Raw genomic sequence first — 14,919 nt, forward strand, 5'->3', positions numbered from 1 at the left:
TATATATATAAATATAAATATATGTTTAAGATTCATTATCTGGAGAGAGAGCCTCGAAGAAAGCAAATAAAATCTAGAGAAGCTTGTTTCTAGGGTTTCGACTCTCGACGGCCGGTACGATTTTTCAACTGCTTGTTCTAAGGTATAATCAAAATCGAGTTCTTCAGATATTGAATTCGATTCTCTCTTTGGTCTCTCTCTTCTCTTGTTCTTCAGATTTAAATTCGATAGCTTTTTCATTTTCTTCCGTTGAATTTTTCTTGTTTCATTAGGTCTGTTGAAATTGTAGTTTCTTCTTGCTTTGTTTTCTCATATGGTTGATTTTTTTTTTCCAGATCTGAGGTTTTTTTCATCATAGCTTGAAAAAATCCATACTTTCTGGGCTTCCTTTGTATAAATATGAAAACTTTAATGAAAATCTGTTGTGGTATGTTATGGGTTGTGACTTGTGATGAATTGAATTTTGAATATAGTTGTAAATTTGAAATCTTGAAGTATGAAATTTGCATTGGTTTGTTAATTTGTGATGAATTGGATTTTGATTATTACAGTTATAAAGTTGAAAACTTGGAAGTGTAGATGATTACATTTTTCTGTGGTTTGGTTCCTGTTATGTTCATTGTTCTATGATCTTAATTATATGTTTTGTTATTGCTTCTCTTCTGGAGTGTGTTTATTTGTATATTTTGGTCAAATCTGTGCTCTGTTTAGTATCTCTTGGATATCTTTTGATACTTAGGTTGTTGAGAGGAGCTATAAATCGTTTCTGTTGTCTATTTTGTAGGAATCATGAAGCCTGTCTTTTGCGGAAACTTTGAGTATGATGCTCGTGAGAGTGATCTTGAGCGGCTTTTCAGAAAGTACGGCAAGGTTGAGAGGGTTGATATGAAAGCTGGTAAGTCTTGGTTCTTGTTTTTCTTTATACTTTCTCTTAGTTTTTCTGTTTGGTTGAATTGAAATGGATAAAGAAGTCTCGTAAACCACTACCAATCCGATGAACAACAAGCGAAATTCAGTCAAATGCATTGTTCTTAAAATCCACTTACGTGCGTTCATTCCATGAGACTCTCTGGAGGACTGTCCTTTCAAAGTGTGCTCTCTAGCCTCTGCATCCCACATTCCGTATTCCCTCGGTTCGCTACCATCTGATTCCAACATCTGCCAAGGAACTTGAAGCACCCCGCATGAAGTTCATAGCATACCTCAGAAGAGAAAAGATCGAGTAATTTTAGGGTAAAACCGCCATACTCAACATTTGATTTTGGCGCAGGATTTGTTTCGATCTTGGGATGCCCATTCTCCCACACAGCCCATTGATGGACAATATGGAAAATCCATTTCCTGCCCAAAAGAGTCAACCTCATCCACGCAATGGCACTACGTTCCCATAACCCCGACTTTAGTTGCATTTCATTCCTCTTGACTTTTCTCCTCTTCGAGATGCACATGCCTCTTTGGTAGACTTATACCAACCTCTCACAGCAGAGGCAGCAAATCAAATGGAGTTTGCGCCACCACGTTTCTGTTCACAATTCCGTCTCATCTCCTCCTCATTTTCAGTTCTTCTTCTTTGACATATTAATTCCATAATGCAAGGTCTGTAAAACTACTTATAGTTTGTAGAGATTTTAGGTTCAAAACTTATTTGTCACAGTAAGTAGTAAAGGCTGTTTTGATACTGCCGTGGAAGGGAGAGTCTTCATATTAGAATTCCTCTTGGAGGAGGTTCTTTTTCTTGGTTTACTTGATAAGATTGTTCTCATGTTCTGACTTTCCCTTTTGGTTCTCTCCCCAGGGTTTGCTTTTGTCTATATGGAAGATGAAAGGGATGCTGAAGATGCAATTCGAGCGCTTGATCGCTTTGAATATGGTCGCACAGGACGCAGACTCCGTGTTGAGTGGACAAAGGTAGAATCTTGAATATCATTTTAAAAGTTATTATCAGGACGGATTTAGTGATGGAATGCAAATTCTAATACTGGGTATAGAATGACCGTGGAGGTGCTGGAAGATCAGGTGGTTCGAGGAGATCATCTTCTGGCTTGAGACCTTCCAAGACTCTGTTTGTGATCAACTTCGATGCACAAAACACTAGGACTCGGGACTTGGAGAGGCACTTTGAGCCGTATGGTAAAATTGTTAATGTTAGAATCAGAAGGAATTTTGCATTCATCCAATATGAGGCACAAGAAGATGCTACCAGAGCACTGGATGCTACAAATTCCAGGTTTCTTTCTGTCCATCTTTACACTCTCATTTGTCCCAAATGTTTTCCTTCAGCTCCCATTGACCTTTTTTTGTTGTTGTTGTTGTTACAGTAAGCTGATGGATAAGGTGATCTCAGTGGAGTATGCAGTGAAAGATGATGATTCAAGAGGAAATGGATACAGTCCTGAAAGACGGCGTGATAGGTCACCTGATAGGAGAAGGCGATCACCAAGTCCTTACAGAAGAGAAAGGGGAAGTCCTGACTATGGCCGAGGTGCTAGTCCAGTAGCTCACAAAAGGGAAAGGACTAGTCCTGATTATGGTCGTGGAAGACGCAGCCCCAGCCCTTACAAGAGAGCCAGGCTTAGCCCAGATTACAAGAGGGATGACCGTAGGAGGGAGAGAGTGGCTAGCCCAGAGAATGGAGCTGTAAGGAACCGAAGCCCAAGAAAAGGACGTGGTGAAAGCAGGAGTCCTCCTCCATATGAGAAGAGGAGGGAAAGCAGGAGTCCTCCGCCATATGAGAAGAGAAGGGAAAGCAGGAGTCCTCCTCCATATGAGAAGAGGAGGGAGAGGTCAAGGTCAAGGTCGAAGTCAAGCCCTGAGAATGGTCAAGTTGAGAGCCCTGGGCAAATAATGGAAGTAGAAGCTGGAAGAGGATACGATGGAGCAGACAGCCCGATACGCGAGAGGTACCACATCCCAAGCTATCTTTAGATCACATTTGAATGGTATCAATATCATCATCTTACTTCCAGTTTTTTTTTGTGGTTTTGAAACTGAAGCAGCCCCTCTCGTTCGCCGCCAGCAGAGGAATGATTGGAGATGCAGACAGATGATTGTGTTGGATTCACAAACAAAAGATGTCTCTCAAAGTAGTTGTATCCGAAACTGAAGTCTTTTGCTATGTCATGTAGTATTTAGTGTGTTATTTTGGGTCTTTGTTAAGTGTTTTGTAAACTTTATTATGACTCCATTCGAAATCGCTTGTCGTAGTATTGGTTAAAAGATTGCTTTTTAGTTTGGATTACAATATCCGACTTTAGATGTTTACGAGCGCAGCTTATGTTTTAACATGAAAATAGTGCTAAAGATGGTCGACAAGATCAGAAGTTTTATGTTAGCCATGAAATCCTTTATAATGTAGGTCTGAATTGTGTCAACTTGTCAACCCTAAATTTTCCATTTCAATTACATTCGCCTTTTTGCGCTTCCACTTTTTTTCAACTTCGTAATATTGTATAGAACTTTTTTGTCTATAAAATTCTTTTGCAAAGTGTAAAATACTAAACACAAAAGTAGCACTTTTCTTTTGTTTGCATTTGGGTTTTCATTTTTCTGTTTTTTTTTTTCTGTTAATGGTTCCGAATAGTAACACTCATAATGGTGGAATAACATTTTCTAATGAGATTATGCAAGAATCTTACTAACCAAAAAAAATTGCATAATATTTACTAAAATGTAAAAACGTATGATTTGCGTTTTCGCCTAAAAAATTCATATAAAAATTCATTATGCAAATAAATAAGTATATAGTTGTTTATTTCATTATGAGATTTTTCATTCTGCAAGTATTTTCATTATGCGATTTATGTCATTAGATATTTATGCAGTGTCACCATTCAGAGATGTTGTGGAGCCGTAATGTTTTGTTGCCTAGAGCAAAACAAAAAAATTAAGCCCATTAACAAACACATCTATAAAATAAAAACTCATATTATTGTCATTGAAGGATTTGAGCTAACCTAGAAGCTTATTATGTATACGCTTTCTCTCTTCCTCAACAACTATACTATTGACGTTTTCACTTAAAATGATGCTCCAAAAGTTTTATACGTTGGATGCCTAAAACACCAGTTTCACGTGCTTTAATTCAAGGTTAAACGAACGGACAAAACCATAGTAAGTAACATCAAATTCATGGCAATTGTCAGTGGTTAGATAATGCACCTAGCTAGGAACCAATATGGTAGTAATACTTTTTGAAAAAAAAATGTATTATCTTAGTACTATTTTATGTGATGGGTAACAAAAAATGAGGAAGTTAGGCAGAAACATTACTATAAAGGATAGGTGTAGTAAAAGTGTGGTTAACTTATTAGGCTAAAACTACTAGAAGAAGTAAAGAAAAAGAGTGTGTCTCAATTGTTGAGACATGAGAGTCTAGAAACGTAACTCCCACACACATTATCTTATCGATCACACTAACAAAATTCAAGCACTGAACGTAATCTTAACGTACTAATTCTATCTTCAATGGATCTTGACTTGATTGTTTTGATTGAGACATTAACTCTTAAGCTTTGTTTCTTCCCAACAAGTTTAATAGTGTTCATGAAACATGCAAGGTTAACGTCAACAAATCGTCCATAAATACTACAAAATGTCTAATAAAAGAATGATATAGCTTTGCAAGTCAAATTGAATTTGAAAGGGCTTTCACTGTATGTTTCTCTGCTTCAAATTGGAATTGAATAATTTGTCGACTTACTTAGATTGAATAGAGTATATGATAAAGTAAAATAAAGAATTAATATGGAATATTAAAACAAGGAGTGTGACGGTCCCAATTAAACATGGACCGTTGGATGTGTAAGCCGTAAAATGATGATGAATCCCATTTGGCTTCAACTCCGCTTGTTGTTGCTTTTCACCCAACAAGTCGCTTCATTTCTTTTGACTTTCACAACCTAATTACGGCTAAAAAGATTAAAGACAAACTTTTGTTTTGTCTCTTTTTAATATTCTTTATGTATAACAAAATAGTAGGAATCTATTATTGTGATTATCTTCGGAAAAAGGAAGCAAAAGAGTATATCACTTGTCATAGACTCATAGATCACAAAGTTTACAACTAATAATATTTCATTAAATATTGTCTTTGCTGGAAAGATAGATTGAGTAAGAAAATGATAAGATGGAAAAAGGGAAACGAGAAGTTGGTTACGAATTTATCTCTTAGAATCCAATGAATTTAGTTGATATTCATTGACACATCATCTCGTACGTGTTACTATTGAAATTCTTTCTTGTTTTACATTTAGATATTGAAATGTTATCAAACTATAATATTCGTTTTTACTAAAATCTTTGTCGTTTTACTAAAAGTCAAATGTTGATGATTCGTTTTCAACCAAATGAAGAAATGTTATAAGTGAAAGGAATCGATATTATCCTTCATCTTTCAACTTTAAATAATCCTACACACTGTTTAAATATTGAATTTGGACATAGTAAAATCTATAATTTAACCTAGAGCACAAAGTAACCAATACGTTTTACTACTAGATTTATCATCATGATCAGAGCAACACGTGTTATAAGGAGTAAGGTTCTTCATTACAAAACATCCAGAATGAGATGAGATCTACCGAAAGGCGTTTTAAATATTTGACTCAATCCACTTTAAGAAAAACATCATAAAAACAGCAGAAATAGACAAATAAATGTATTAATTCATGCTTGTATTAATATTCTTTTGTCAACATATGGACAGCCGTATAGTCCCGTAGTAACTACAAGAGAAAACAATTATATAGGACAAAATGGTACGGCAGAAAATTTTGCACGACGAGTTGCAATCGTCGACAAGATAAACATGACCACCTCCCTTTTCAATTCCAAAAGTATGATATGAGTATCTAAAGGTTAAAATACGTATATATATTTTTTATTATACTTTAGTTTCTATCGATTAGAATATAGATGTCAGTAAACGGTATTATTGTTTGTTGTGATATATATGAGTTTTTTTTCCGACTACACATTAGTTTAAAAGATCACTGATAATCCAAAGTAAAATCCAACTTGTAAAATAACGTGTCAATTTTTTTTTGAAGTGTTCACATATAATTGGATTAAAAGTGTATACGTCTCTAAATGATAATTTATTCGACTAAAAATGATGGGCCATGTAAGAATTTAGCAAAACTAGTAAACCTGAAAGGTATCATTACAATTTACAAATGAACCAATATAAACACGAGAGACCGATGTAAAGTCTTTGTCATCAAACTTATATTTGTAACAAAAGAAAAAAAATCTGTTCAGGTAAGGACAAAGTAGATTTGCAAAACATCACAACTAGAAAAGAGAATTCAAATAGGAAAATGAGAATGTGTATGGGCATACGTTAAGTCCCTTTTCTTCAATGTGTTATGCAAGGTACAAATTCAATTCAATGAACTGAAATATTAATACAATGAATTAGACTCAATATATTCTGTAACTTTCTCACTCTTTCACGCACTAGTTAAGGAATTAATGGCTTACTTAAAAAATAAACAATCACATAATGGTAATTTAATGTACCTTGCTTCATGAGGAGTTAACCATTCTGATTGTTTACGCACGGTGCTGATGATCAATTTCGCAATGTATAGATACTTGTATACAAAAATCAAAGATATTACCAGAATTTTTTTCTTAAATTATGTTTATATCATTTACCTTTGTTTTTTTTTAAAACAAAATTTCAATAGAGGTTTTGTCGATTAATATCAAAAAGAAATAATTTAAACTTGAATGTATTATACAGTAGAAACATCATTAAATAGCATTCAAAATGAATAAAATTTGTAACAGTTAGTTCTTGTGTTAGTTTATGTATAGAAATTTTAGCGAAGTATAGTTGTTGACCCAAAAAAAATGTAGGAACATATATAGTTTTCTTTGGTCCCAAAACGAGTTTATTTTTTGTTCTTCAGTGTTGAACACTATTTTGCTCGAACATGTCTGGTCAACGTCCGACCAGCCAATTCCACTTCATAGTTTGCATATTAACGAACTTCCATCTTTTTGCTGATTACAGCTTTCATTATACCGTTTAGATTTTTCTTTTTTTGCCTAAATAAAAAAATATGACCCTAAACATTCGTAATTAATAGAAAACATTAAATAAGTACGATACAAAAGACTGAATCTCTATAATAATAGATTGAGACCATATTCTTGTGAGATAAATAAAAGATTGAGACCATATTCTTGTGACAATTGGTATACAATTAGGTTACAAATATTCTAATCCAAATTTAATTTCGAGAACATAATCGTGTGAGTAACGATAAACAATTTCATTTTGTTTACAAAGATATATGATATATTGCACTTTTTAAAATCTAATATGCTTACTTTTTTGAGCTGTCATTAATCCCCAAACTCCACTTTGGGATTTTTTTAAAAAGTCTAATTCAACGCGTGGGGCACACCGTGTGTAAACTTCGACTTTGAAAAGTTATAAACAGAAAATGATGTTTTTTAAAAAAACAGGGAAAAAAAGAGAAGTTTCTATTTGAAATAGGTTCAAAACCCACTGGCCAAGTACTTTGTTAGTGGCATGTTTATCATGAGAATATATTTGACCCGTCCCTTGTTTCAGTTTTGCTATTACGTTCCGTGTCAGTTAATTTAAAACTCTAATCATATCTTATTTGATTAAAGAATATAGTGATGATGAAAAGTTATATTTTGTGTACTTGAATGTTTGAGTTGGGCCTCGTCTATCATATGGCAATATCTCCTTTAAGTGTGTGAACGTAAATTACCAATTTCAAGGTCCTCCTCTTAACGTAAATTATCCCAGCTCTCAGGGTTTTTCAGCAAGGGAATAATATAACAATCTAATTAGTCAAAAATTGGATCAAGTGCTAGTAAATTATGCTTGGTTTACTAATCTTTCCTCATTCTTTTTTCCCCATTTTGATTTATGAGGATCACGTTTAATGTAAGGTTTAAATTTCTCAAACCAGAGCTGGTTGTCATCGTTTAAATGAATCTATATGCATGTATTCTATTCCATTAGAAATTATACACACGTAGTTAACTGTAATTAGCTATAGTTAAATCCGTACACACCGTTTTTTCCAGTTTGAATCAGTATAGTGATACATGATATAAGTATATAACATGCGTATAATCAACATACATGATTTAGACAAAATATATTATTATTCTAATTTTTGTCATATAGATTTTGATTCACATTATAAACTGTATATATTGACAAGAAAAAAAAAACATTTGACAAAAGAAGAAAATAATAAACATTTTTTGAAATCATGATTTTGAGGTGATAGTCTATTTATACTAATACTAATGATACTATGTGTCAATGCATCACTAATACATCTTCAGATTGAGTAGAAACCGTGTATATGGATTTAACTCTAGTTAAACAACAAGAACATACAAATTTGAATGTAATAAGCGTGTAACCATTTGACTTGAAAATAAAATACATATGACCAAATTGAAAATAATAATATTAAAATCCAGTGCAACGAAAAAAATAATATGTTAAAACAATAAAACCCACTCACTACTTTCTCTATATAAAGCCAAATGCTTCAACCAATCTTCTTCACACCTACAAATCTTCTTCTTCTCTCTCTCTCCCTCTTCCTCTGTCACACAGATATTGACAAAAACAAAAAGAATGAGTCAATCAAATCGTGTCAGAGACGAAGTTACATTACCTTTACTCCAAAAAACCTCTCATCTGAAAAATCACTCCTCTGTTCTCTCTGTTTTCCTAAATGAAGCAATCTCAATCTGCAAAATCTCTTACCCATTGGTCCTCACTGGTCTCTTCCTCTACGTTCGCTCCTTCGTCTCTCTGTCTTTCCTCGGTGGTCTCGGTGACGCCACTCTCGCCGGTGGCTCCCTCGCCGCCGCATTTGCAAACATCACCGGATACTCTCTTTTCTCCGGTTTAACCATGGGCGTTGAGTCTATCTGTTCACAAGCCTTTGGAGCCAGACGCTATAACTACGTCTGCGCGAGTGTCAAGAGAGGAATCATCCTCCTTCTCGTCACTTCTCTCCCTGTTACACTTCTTTGGATGAATATGGAGAAGATTCTTCTAATCTTGAAACAGGACAAGAAGCTCGCGTCCGAAGCGCACATCTTTTTGCTTTACTCTGTTCCAGATCTTGTCGCTCAATCTTTCTTACACCCATTAAGAGTTTATCTTCGGACTCAGTCAAAGACTCTTCCTTTATCAATCTGTACAGTGATCGCGAGTTTTCTTCACTTGCCAATCACGTTCTTCCTTGTAAGTTACCTCGGTTTGGGGATTAAAGGAATCGCTTTGAGTGGTGTTGTGTCTAATTTCAACCTTGTCGCTTTCCTCTTTCTCTACATCTGTTTCTTCGAAGACAAGCTAAGTGTTAATGAGGACGAGAAGATAACAGAGGAGACATGTGAAGATAGTGTGAGAGAATGGAAGAAACTACTCTGTCTTGCGATACCAAGTTGTATATCGGTTTGTCTTGAGTGGTGGTGCTATGAGATTATGATTTTGCTTTGTGGGTTTCTCTTAGACCCTAAAGCAAGTGTTGCTTCAATGGGAATTCTCATCCAAATCACTTCTCTTGTGTACATTTTCCCTCATTCCTTGAGTTTAGGAGTCTCCACCCGGGTCGGAAACGAGCTTGGTTCTAACCAGCCAAAAAGAGCGAGAAGAGCAGCCATTGTTGGACTTGGTCTCAGCATCGCCCTAGGGTTTACGGCTTTCGCGTTTACTGTCTCGGTTAGAAACACATGGGCGATGTTTTTCACTGATGACAAAGAAATCATGAAGTTGACTGCCATGGCTCTGCCAATCGTTGGTCTATGTGAGCTCGGGAACTGCCCGCAAACTACGGGATGCGGTGTTCTCAGAGGCTCCGCGAGGCCGAAGATCGGAGCTAATATTAATGGAGTGGCGTTTTACGCGGTTGGCATTCCGGTTGGAGCAGTTTTGGCGTTTTGGTTTGGGTTTGGATTTAAGGGACTTTGGCTTGGGATGCTTGCGGCGCAGATCACGTGTGTGATTGGTATGATGGCGGCGACGTGTAGGACCGATTGGGAACTTGAGGCGGAAAGGGCTAAGGTGCTCACAACGGCGGTGGATTGTGGCAGTAGTGACGACGACGCCAAGGAGGATATGGAGGCTGGGATGGTTGATAAGTAGGGAGGAATGAGTCATGAGGAGGTCTTTAACAAAAACAAATTGACTTTGTTTTGAATTAGTTGATAACTTTTTTCTTTTATTGAGAAGAGATTCGTTGGAGGATTAATGTAAATTTTGTAGTGTAATGATAACACAATCTAGAGATTCGTCGTTGTATTCAAGGTTTTTAAATTCATAAGGTCAAATTTTGCTCAAATCGCTTAAACCTTTCTTTATTCGACAGAATTCAGTTACATTGTATGTTTTGTTTAGTGTAACGATTTTTTTGGACGCAGAATAAATCTTGAGAAAATAAATAAACTAACCATTGACCTTACTGAAGAAAATCAATAACCATGGGATTGTGGGTGTCTTTGTTAATTCAATCAATATAACAAACTAAAGTAGCACATGCGGACGAAATGTAAAAATAATGGGGGATTTTTTTTTTTAATATGCATAAATAATTATATAACTATATTTAAATAACTGCAAATAAGGTGTGTACAAGGAATTAAATTCACATATGTATTATAACCATAGTCGACAATTTCAAATATACATGTTTGATTAATTAGCTTCTAGTGATGCTTCGAGGCAAAGTATATCCCTCTATGTGATAGATCATTTACACATCAATTTCTTCCGTGGTAAAATAAAATAGATAAAACCTTTGCGATTATTAAAAAAGCCATAACTATGGGATCATGGTTAGTTTGTGTTTTCTTTTACTTTGGAAACTCCTGATTTAAATAGAAAAACATTTAACATAAAAGAAAAAGCCTTTATTTACACACAGAAGTTTAGCCAATCACTTACTTCTTTCCAAATGCTGCTCACAAAAATAAGTTTTTTCATATTTTCATTAGGATAACGTCAAAAATATCATTTATTTATTTAATAAATCTTTTATCGCTAATTTTATTTTCTATTTTTTATCTTTTTAATATCGTTTATCGTTACATATAATAACTTTAGGCAAATATATATTTAACATTAATTATTTTTTTGCACATGTTTAAGCTATTCGCCAAACTAACATGTCTTCACTAATATTGGCATATATAATTGTCAAACTGTTATAATTCTAGAAGTTGTTAGTTCGAATGACATTTGAGAAGAGACTATATAAAATGTTCTGGAGATGGTATATTGTTCCAAAGGATATACGGATATAAAGCCATAACTTTTTTTAGACATTAAAAACAAGAATAAAAAATTTGTCAAACCATTGGTCCGCTGGTTTCACTCCATCACCAAATGACAAATGATTCAAGTGATATCATGTGTCCAAACTTTAGGTTAACACAGAACAATGAGAAATCTTTAACCGAATTCTAAACTCATGATACATGAACTTGTCTCCAATTCCACATTATGCATCATAAAATGGTTTGTTAATCGTTATCCTACAAAACAACCTAAAAGCTATAAACACTTGAAAAATTTTAAAAAAGTAAAGACTTTTTTGACTCATAAAAGGACTAATACCAAATTTCATAGTTCCAATTTTGAACAAAAAAACACAAAAAACACATGAGAAATAATAACTTAAAAAATCTAAGAACATATGTTGCCTCATAAAAAGACCGATACAAACGTTAGAAACCGCCAAACCGGTAACATATTGTACATCAGCTACCAGATCGTTGATTAAGAATTAAGATACCGGTATAGTCGATGTAGCCTGCCTATACAGACTCATAATCGACCTGAACCCCTTATTATGTGCAATCTAAAACAAGTGTTTTAAATCAAAAGACTAACTACAACAATTTTTTTAATCTAATAATACATTTGTTGTTTGCTATTATAATATAAGTATTTGATTAATAAAATACGAAATAGAGATTCGTATCCACTAAAACTAGTAATATAAGTTGTGGGAATATCCTCCCTTTTAAGTATTTCAAAGGGCACTACAAATTTTGTCTTTACAAAACAACCAAAGTGGATAAATAACTCCATGAGGCACTTCAAAAGTTTCCATACATTAGTTTATTTGTACTTGTTTCTTACGAAATCCCTGTCTTCATGGGAGATTCACTTATGTGATATAGTTTCATTTCTAATTAAGATATTCATTATTGTTTGCAGTACCCTATAAACTAATCAAATGATGATTAAAATTCATTAAAAAAAAAAAAAAGAGTGATTAAACAAGAATGAAACGTGGGTTATGATCCTTAGAAATGAACTACATTATGGATTAGTGTATTAATTTATCTATTTCTTAGATATAAACTAACCAAGGAATTACACAGCACCTTTTTTCTTAACGTGGCAGCTTACAAGAACTGAGAAAGATTTGGTTAGGAGACACATGCCAAGAATCACTCATGTTGGAGTTTTAATAATTTAACACGTACAACTCCAAAATTTTAATGAGCGATAGGGGGTACTTAATTACTTCCTAGGATTGAAGAGCCAATTACTTGTTATTTATTCTGTCAAATTGCTAATTCTTATTGAGGTTTCCACGTGTATACAGAATATTTGACATTAATGCACTGTAGCTAAAACATTATGGAGTTAATAATATTAATAGTAATTTTCGAAAAAGGTTTCAAACCCAGTTATTTGATATATTGTGAAGAAAGGTCTCACATCAGAGATGAAAATGGATTTGAGTAATACATAAAAGACATGAGTTAATTTATTTATTGCCAAATTGATTTAGAATTGGAACCCCATAACAAATTAACATGATATCAAAACATGAATACATGTTGATCCGTTAATACGGTCCAAACAATAGCTCGATCACTCCATGTATGAATGGTTCAACGAAAGCTCTATTCCGTCGAAATAAGTAAAAATGCATTTACATGTTTGATGCTCCACCTAAAAGGATATTTGTAGTAAGAATTAGGTTATATATCGAATTGTTCAAGTTAAGTCGGATTTTTTCTAATATTTTGAGAAACTGGAACGTCAGTTAATCGTGCATTTGTAGTAAGAACACATACTTTTAGGATTTTAGCTTCTCTTTTCATTTTGTCTTGGATTTAATATACTTCGCCTCGTTAACTGAATAAGAGTATATATAATTTTAGAGTACATATATTATAACTTCTAATGTATGTAATGAGGCAGCAATAATTGAAGTTGATGAGATAAAAACTGCAGATAATATTAAGTATCATATATATGTAGTAAACTAAAGTATCAATGTAGTCACATGCATTTGTACCTTATATCAGCCAAATTCAGGAGATTCTGTCTCCTCGACGGAGATTATGAAACACATCTAATATAGTAATTATTAACAAAGCGAGGTAACCATTTGACTAATTAAGAATCATTATAATATATACTATTTGACTATAGAGCGGCCTCAAAAGGCCAGGCCAAACACTGAAGGCTATATCAGTTTTGGGACAATGGAAGCGACGACGAGATTTTTTAGAGAATGGCACAAGTTACATGAAAAGCTAATCGACTAAGAGAAAACCCAATATTTCAGGAGCAAAAGTTGTGTGTAAAATCGTACACGAATACTCTAATTTATGTGTGGAAAAATGTTTCACAACTGCATTTAACTGTATATATAACTAAAATGTAGATTTATTTACCCCAATCTATCGAAAACTTATACAATTAACCATATTTAACTAATATATAGTAATTCAATAAATGAATGATCTAATAAAAGTTATTCGTAACACATGTGAAACTGAAAATAGCATGGCTTAGAAAATAATTCCTAAATCCTGATGATCTATGAGATTTTCTATCAATGTAAACTTTTTTAGTCTTTGGATGAAAATAAAACCAATAAATAAGTAACAAAATGCCTTAGACATAGATGGTCGAAGCGCGCAATACTGGTATACAAGTTATGAGTATGAAAAAAAAAGAAAAAAAAAATATTATGCAACTGAATACTTTTCTATTTGTTAACAGAAATATCGTCAATTATTGTGTATGCATGCCTCTTCATCCAACAAGCAATTATTTCAATTTTACAACATCCAACTTTTTTGTCAGACAAAATAAATCTTGGCACCACATCTGATCCTGAACAAACAATACTTAGATAATATACAAGGTCTGGTCAGCATGTAGTTGCTGTCGATGTAAACAATTTATTCTAAGAAAAAAGAACGTAACCCGTAAAACATACGGATTCAAATGAGCTGAAAAACGTGATGATGTCAAGAAAAACAATCGATTAGCCACATTACACAAATTAACTCAAAATGTACACACGAAAACGCCTATTGAAAAATTAGGAAGTCAAATGAGTATACAGTGAGCTCACCAATAAGTGATTATAATCGATCACAATTCTCGATACTTGACACTTTTGAGCAATATTGAACAAACTTGTAAATCCTTGATGATGAAAGAAGTAAAGTCTAGATACATTATTTTCATAGTTTTGAGAAAGAAAGAAAAAGAGTCTCAATAGATCCTAAAATCATGGTTGAGCAGTATATATACTTGGGGTTTTGAATCATTATTTGCTATTTTGGGGTTGAAATTTATTTGGCGATTTATTGGTTAGAGGGCATTTGATGCAAATTGGCTTAATTAGATCTAGTGTTGAGGCTTTTGCTCTATATGAAGAGGTATTACTGAAAATACGGGTGCTAGTTGAAATAGAAATATAATCCTAATAAAAATGTATCATTTTGGTTTCCGAAATTATCAATGATACAAAGTTTATTAATAGAAATATAAGTAGTTAATTACACTCAAAAGTTGGCCTTTGTGTTGATGGATTAGCTTATTGGCATTTAGACATATAATTTTCTCGTAGATCACAACATGTATAT

General features: G+C 33.6%; 3 protein-coding genes and 1 non-coding gene across 13 annotated transcripts; 2 read left to right on the forward strand and 2 right to left on the reverse strand.

The window, feature by feature from the left end:
- Window positions 1-28: 28 nt before the first annotated feature.
- RS41 (RNA-binding (RRM/RBD/RNP motifs) family protein) lies at window positions 29-3,418 on the forward strand. Of its 7 annotated transcripts, none has more exons than NM_001161301.1 (7): window positions 29-142; window positions 785-803; window positions 1,271-1,524; window positions 1,796-1,908; window positions 1,989-2,227; window positions 2,319-2,900; window positions 2,997-3,330. In NM_001161301.1, the coding sequence occupies exons 3-7, from the start codon at window positions 1,500-1,502 to the stop codon at window positions 3,025-3,027; spliced, it is 990 nt and encodes a 329-aa protein (NP_001154773.1). In that variant the 5' UTR covers window positions 29-142; window positions 785-803; window positions 1,271-1,499; the 3' UTR covers window positions 3,028-3,330. The 7 variants fall into 7 exon arrangements, with proteins under 7 accessions (NP_001154773.1, NP_001154774.1, NP_001330349.1 ...); NM_001161302.1 differs by having other exon boundaries at window positions 785-895; window positions 1,271-1,596; window positions 2,994-3,260; NM_001344975.1 differs by having other exon boundaries at window positions 785-1,596; window positions 2,997-3,418.
- On the reverse strand, window positions 754-1,409 carry AT5G52045 (uncharacterized protein; the record flags this gene model as incomplete). Its single annotated transcript, NM_001344977.1, has 3 exons — window positions 754-983; window positions 1,047-1,158; window positions 1,203-1,409. The coding sequence occupies 3 exons, from the start codon at window positions 1,407-1,409 to the stop codon at window positions 754-756; spliced, it is 549 nt and encodes a 182-aa protein (NP_001330351.1).
- A 4,993-nt stretch (window positions 3,419-8,411) lies between the features above and the next one.
- Window positions 8,412-10,585, forward strand: AT5G52050 (MATE efflux family protein). Its single transcript, NM_124584.3, has one exon. It carries the CDS (start codon window positions 8,642-8,644, stop codon window positions 10,157-10,159), a length of 1,518 nt encoding a protein of 505 aa, NP_200018.1. The 5' UTR covers window positions 8,412-8,641; the 3' UTR covers window positions 10,160-10,585.
- Window positions 10,586-12,656: 2,071 nt separating this feature from the next.
- AT5G00650 lies at window positions 12,657-14,573 on the reverse strand. Of its 4 annotated transcripts, NR_144209.1 has the most exons (3): window positions 14,403-14,573; window positions 13,108-13,168; window positions 12,691-12,982 (listed from the first exon to the last, which is right to left on the reverse strand). It is a non-coding gene; the product is annotated as an uncharacterized misc_RNA (transcript). The 4 variants fall into 4 exon arrangements; NR_144208.1 differs by lacking the exon at window positions 13,108-13,168 and having other exon boundaries at window positions 12,657-12,982; window positions 14,403-14,547; NR_144210.1 differs by having other exon boundaries at window positions 12,741-12,982; window positions 13,108-14,540.
- Window positions 14,574-14,919: the final 346 nt, after the last annotated feature.

The sequence above is a fragment of the Arabidopsis thaliana genome, chromosome 5 (genome assembly GCF_000001735.4).
Source record: "Arabidopsis thaliana chromosome 5, partial sequence".
NCBI lineage: Eukaryota > Viridiplantae > Streptophyta > Magnoliopsida > Brassicales > Brassicaceae > Arabidopsis > Arabidopsis thaliana.

Excerpts from the sequence above, each read along its gene's own strand:
- RS41 (NM_124583.4), top strand. The coding sequence starts at position 790 with ATGAAGCCTGTCTTTTGCGGAAACTTTGAGTATGATGCTCGTGAGAGT. Across the intron at positions 2,228-2,318 it reads CTGGATGCTACAAATTCCAG|TAAGCTGATGGATAAGGTGA; the intron begins GTTTCTTTCTGT and ends TTGTTGTTACAG. Across the intron at positions 2,901-2,993 it reads GACAGCCCGATACGCGAGAG|CAGCCCCTCTCGTTCGCCGC; the intron begins GTACCACATCCC and ends TTGAAACTGAAG.
- AT5G52050 (NM_124584.3), top strand. The coding sequence starts at position 8,642 with ATGAGTCAATCAAATCGTGTCAGAGACGAAGTTACATTACCTTTACTC.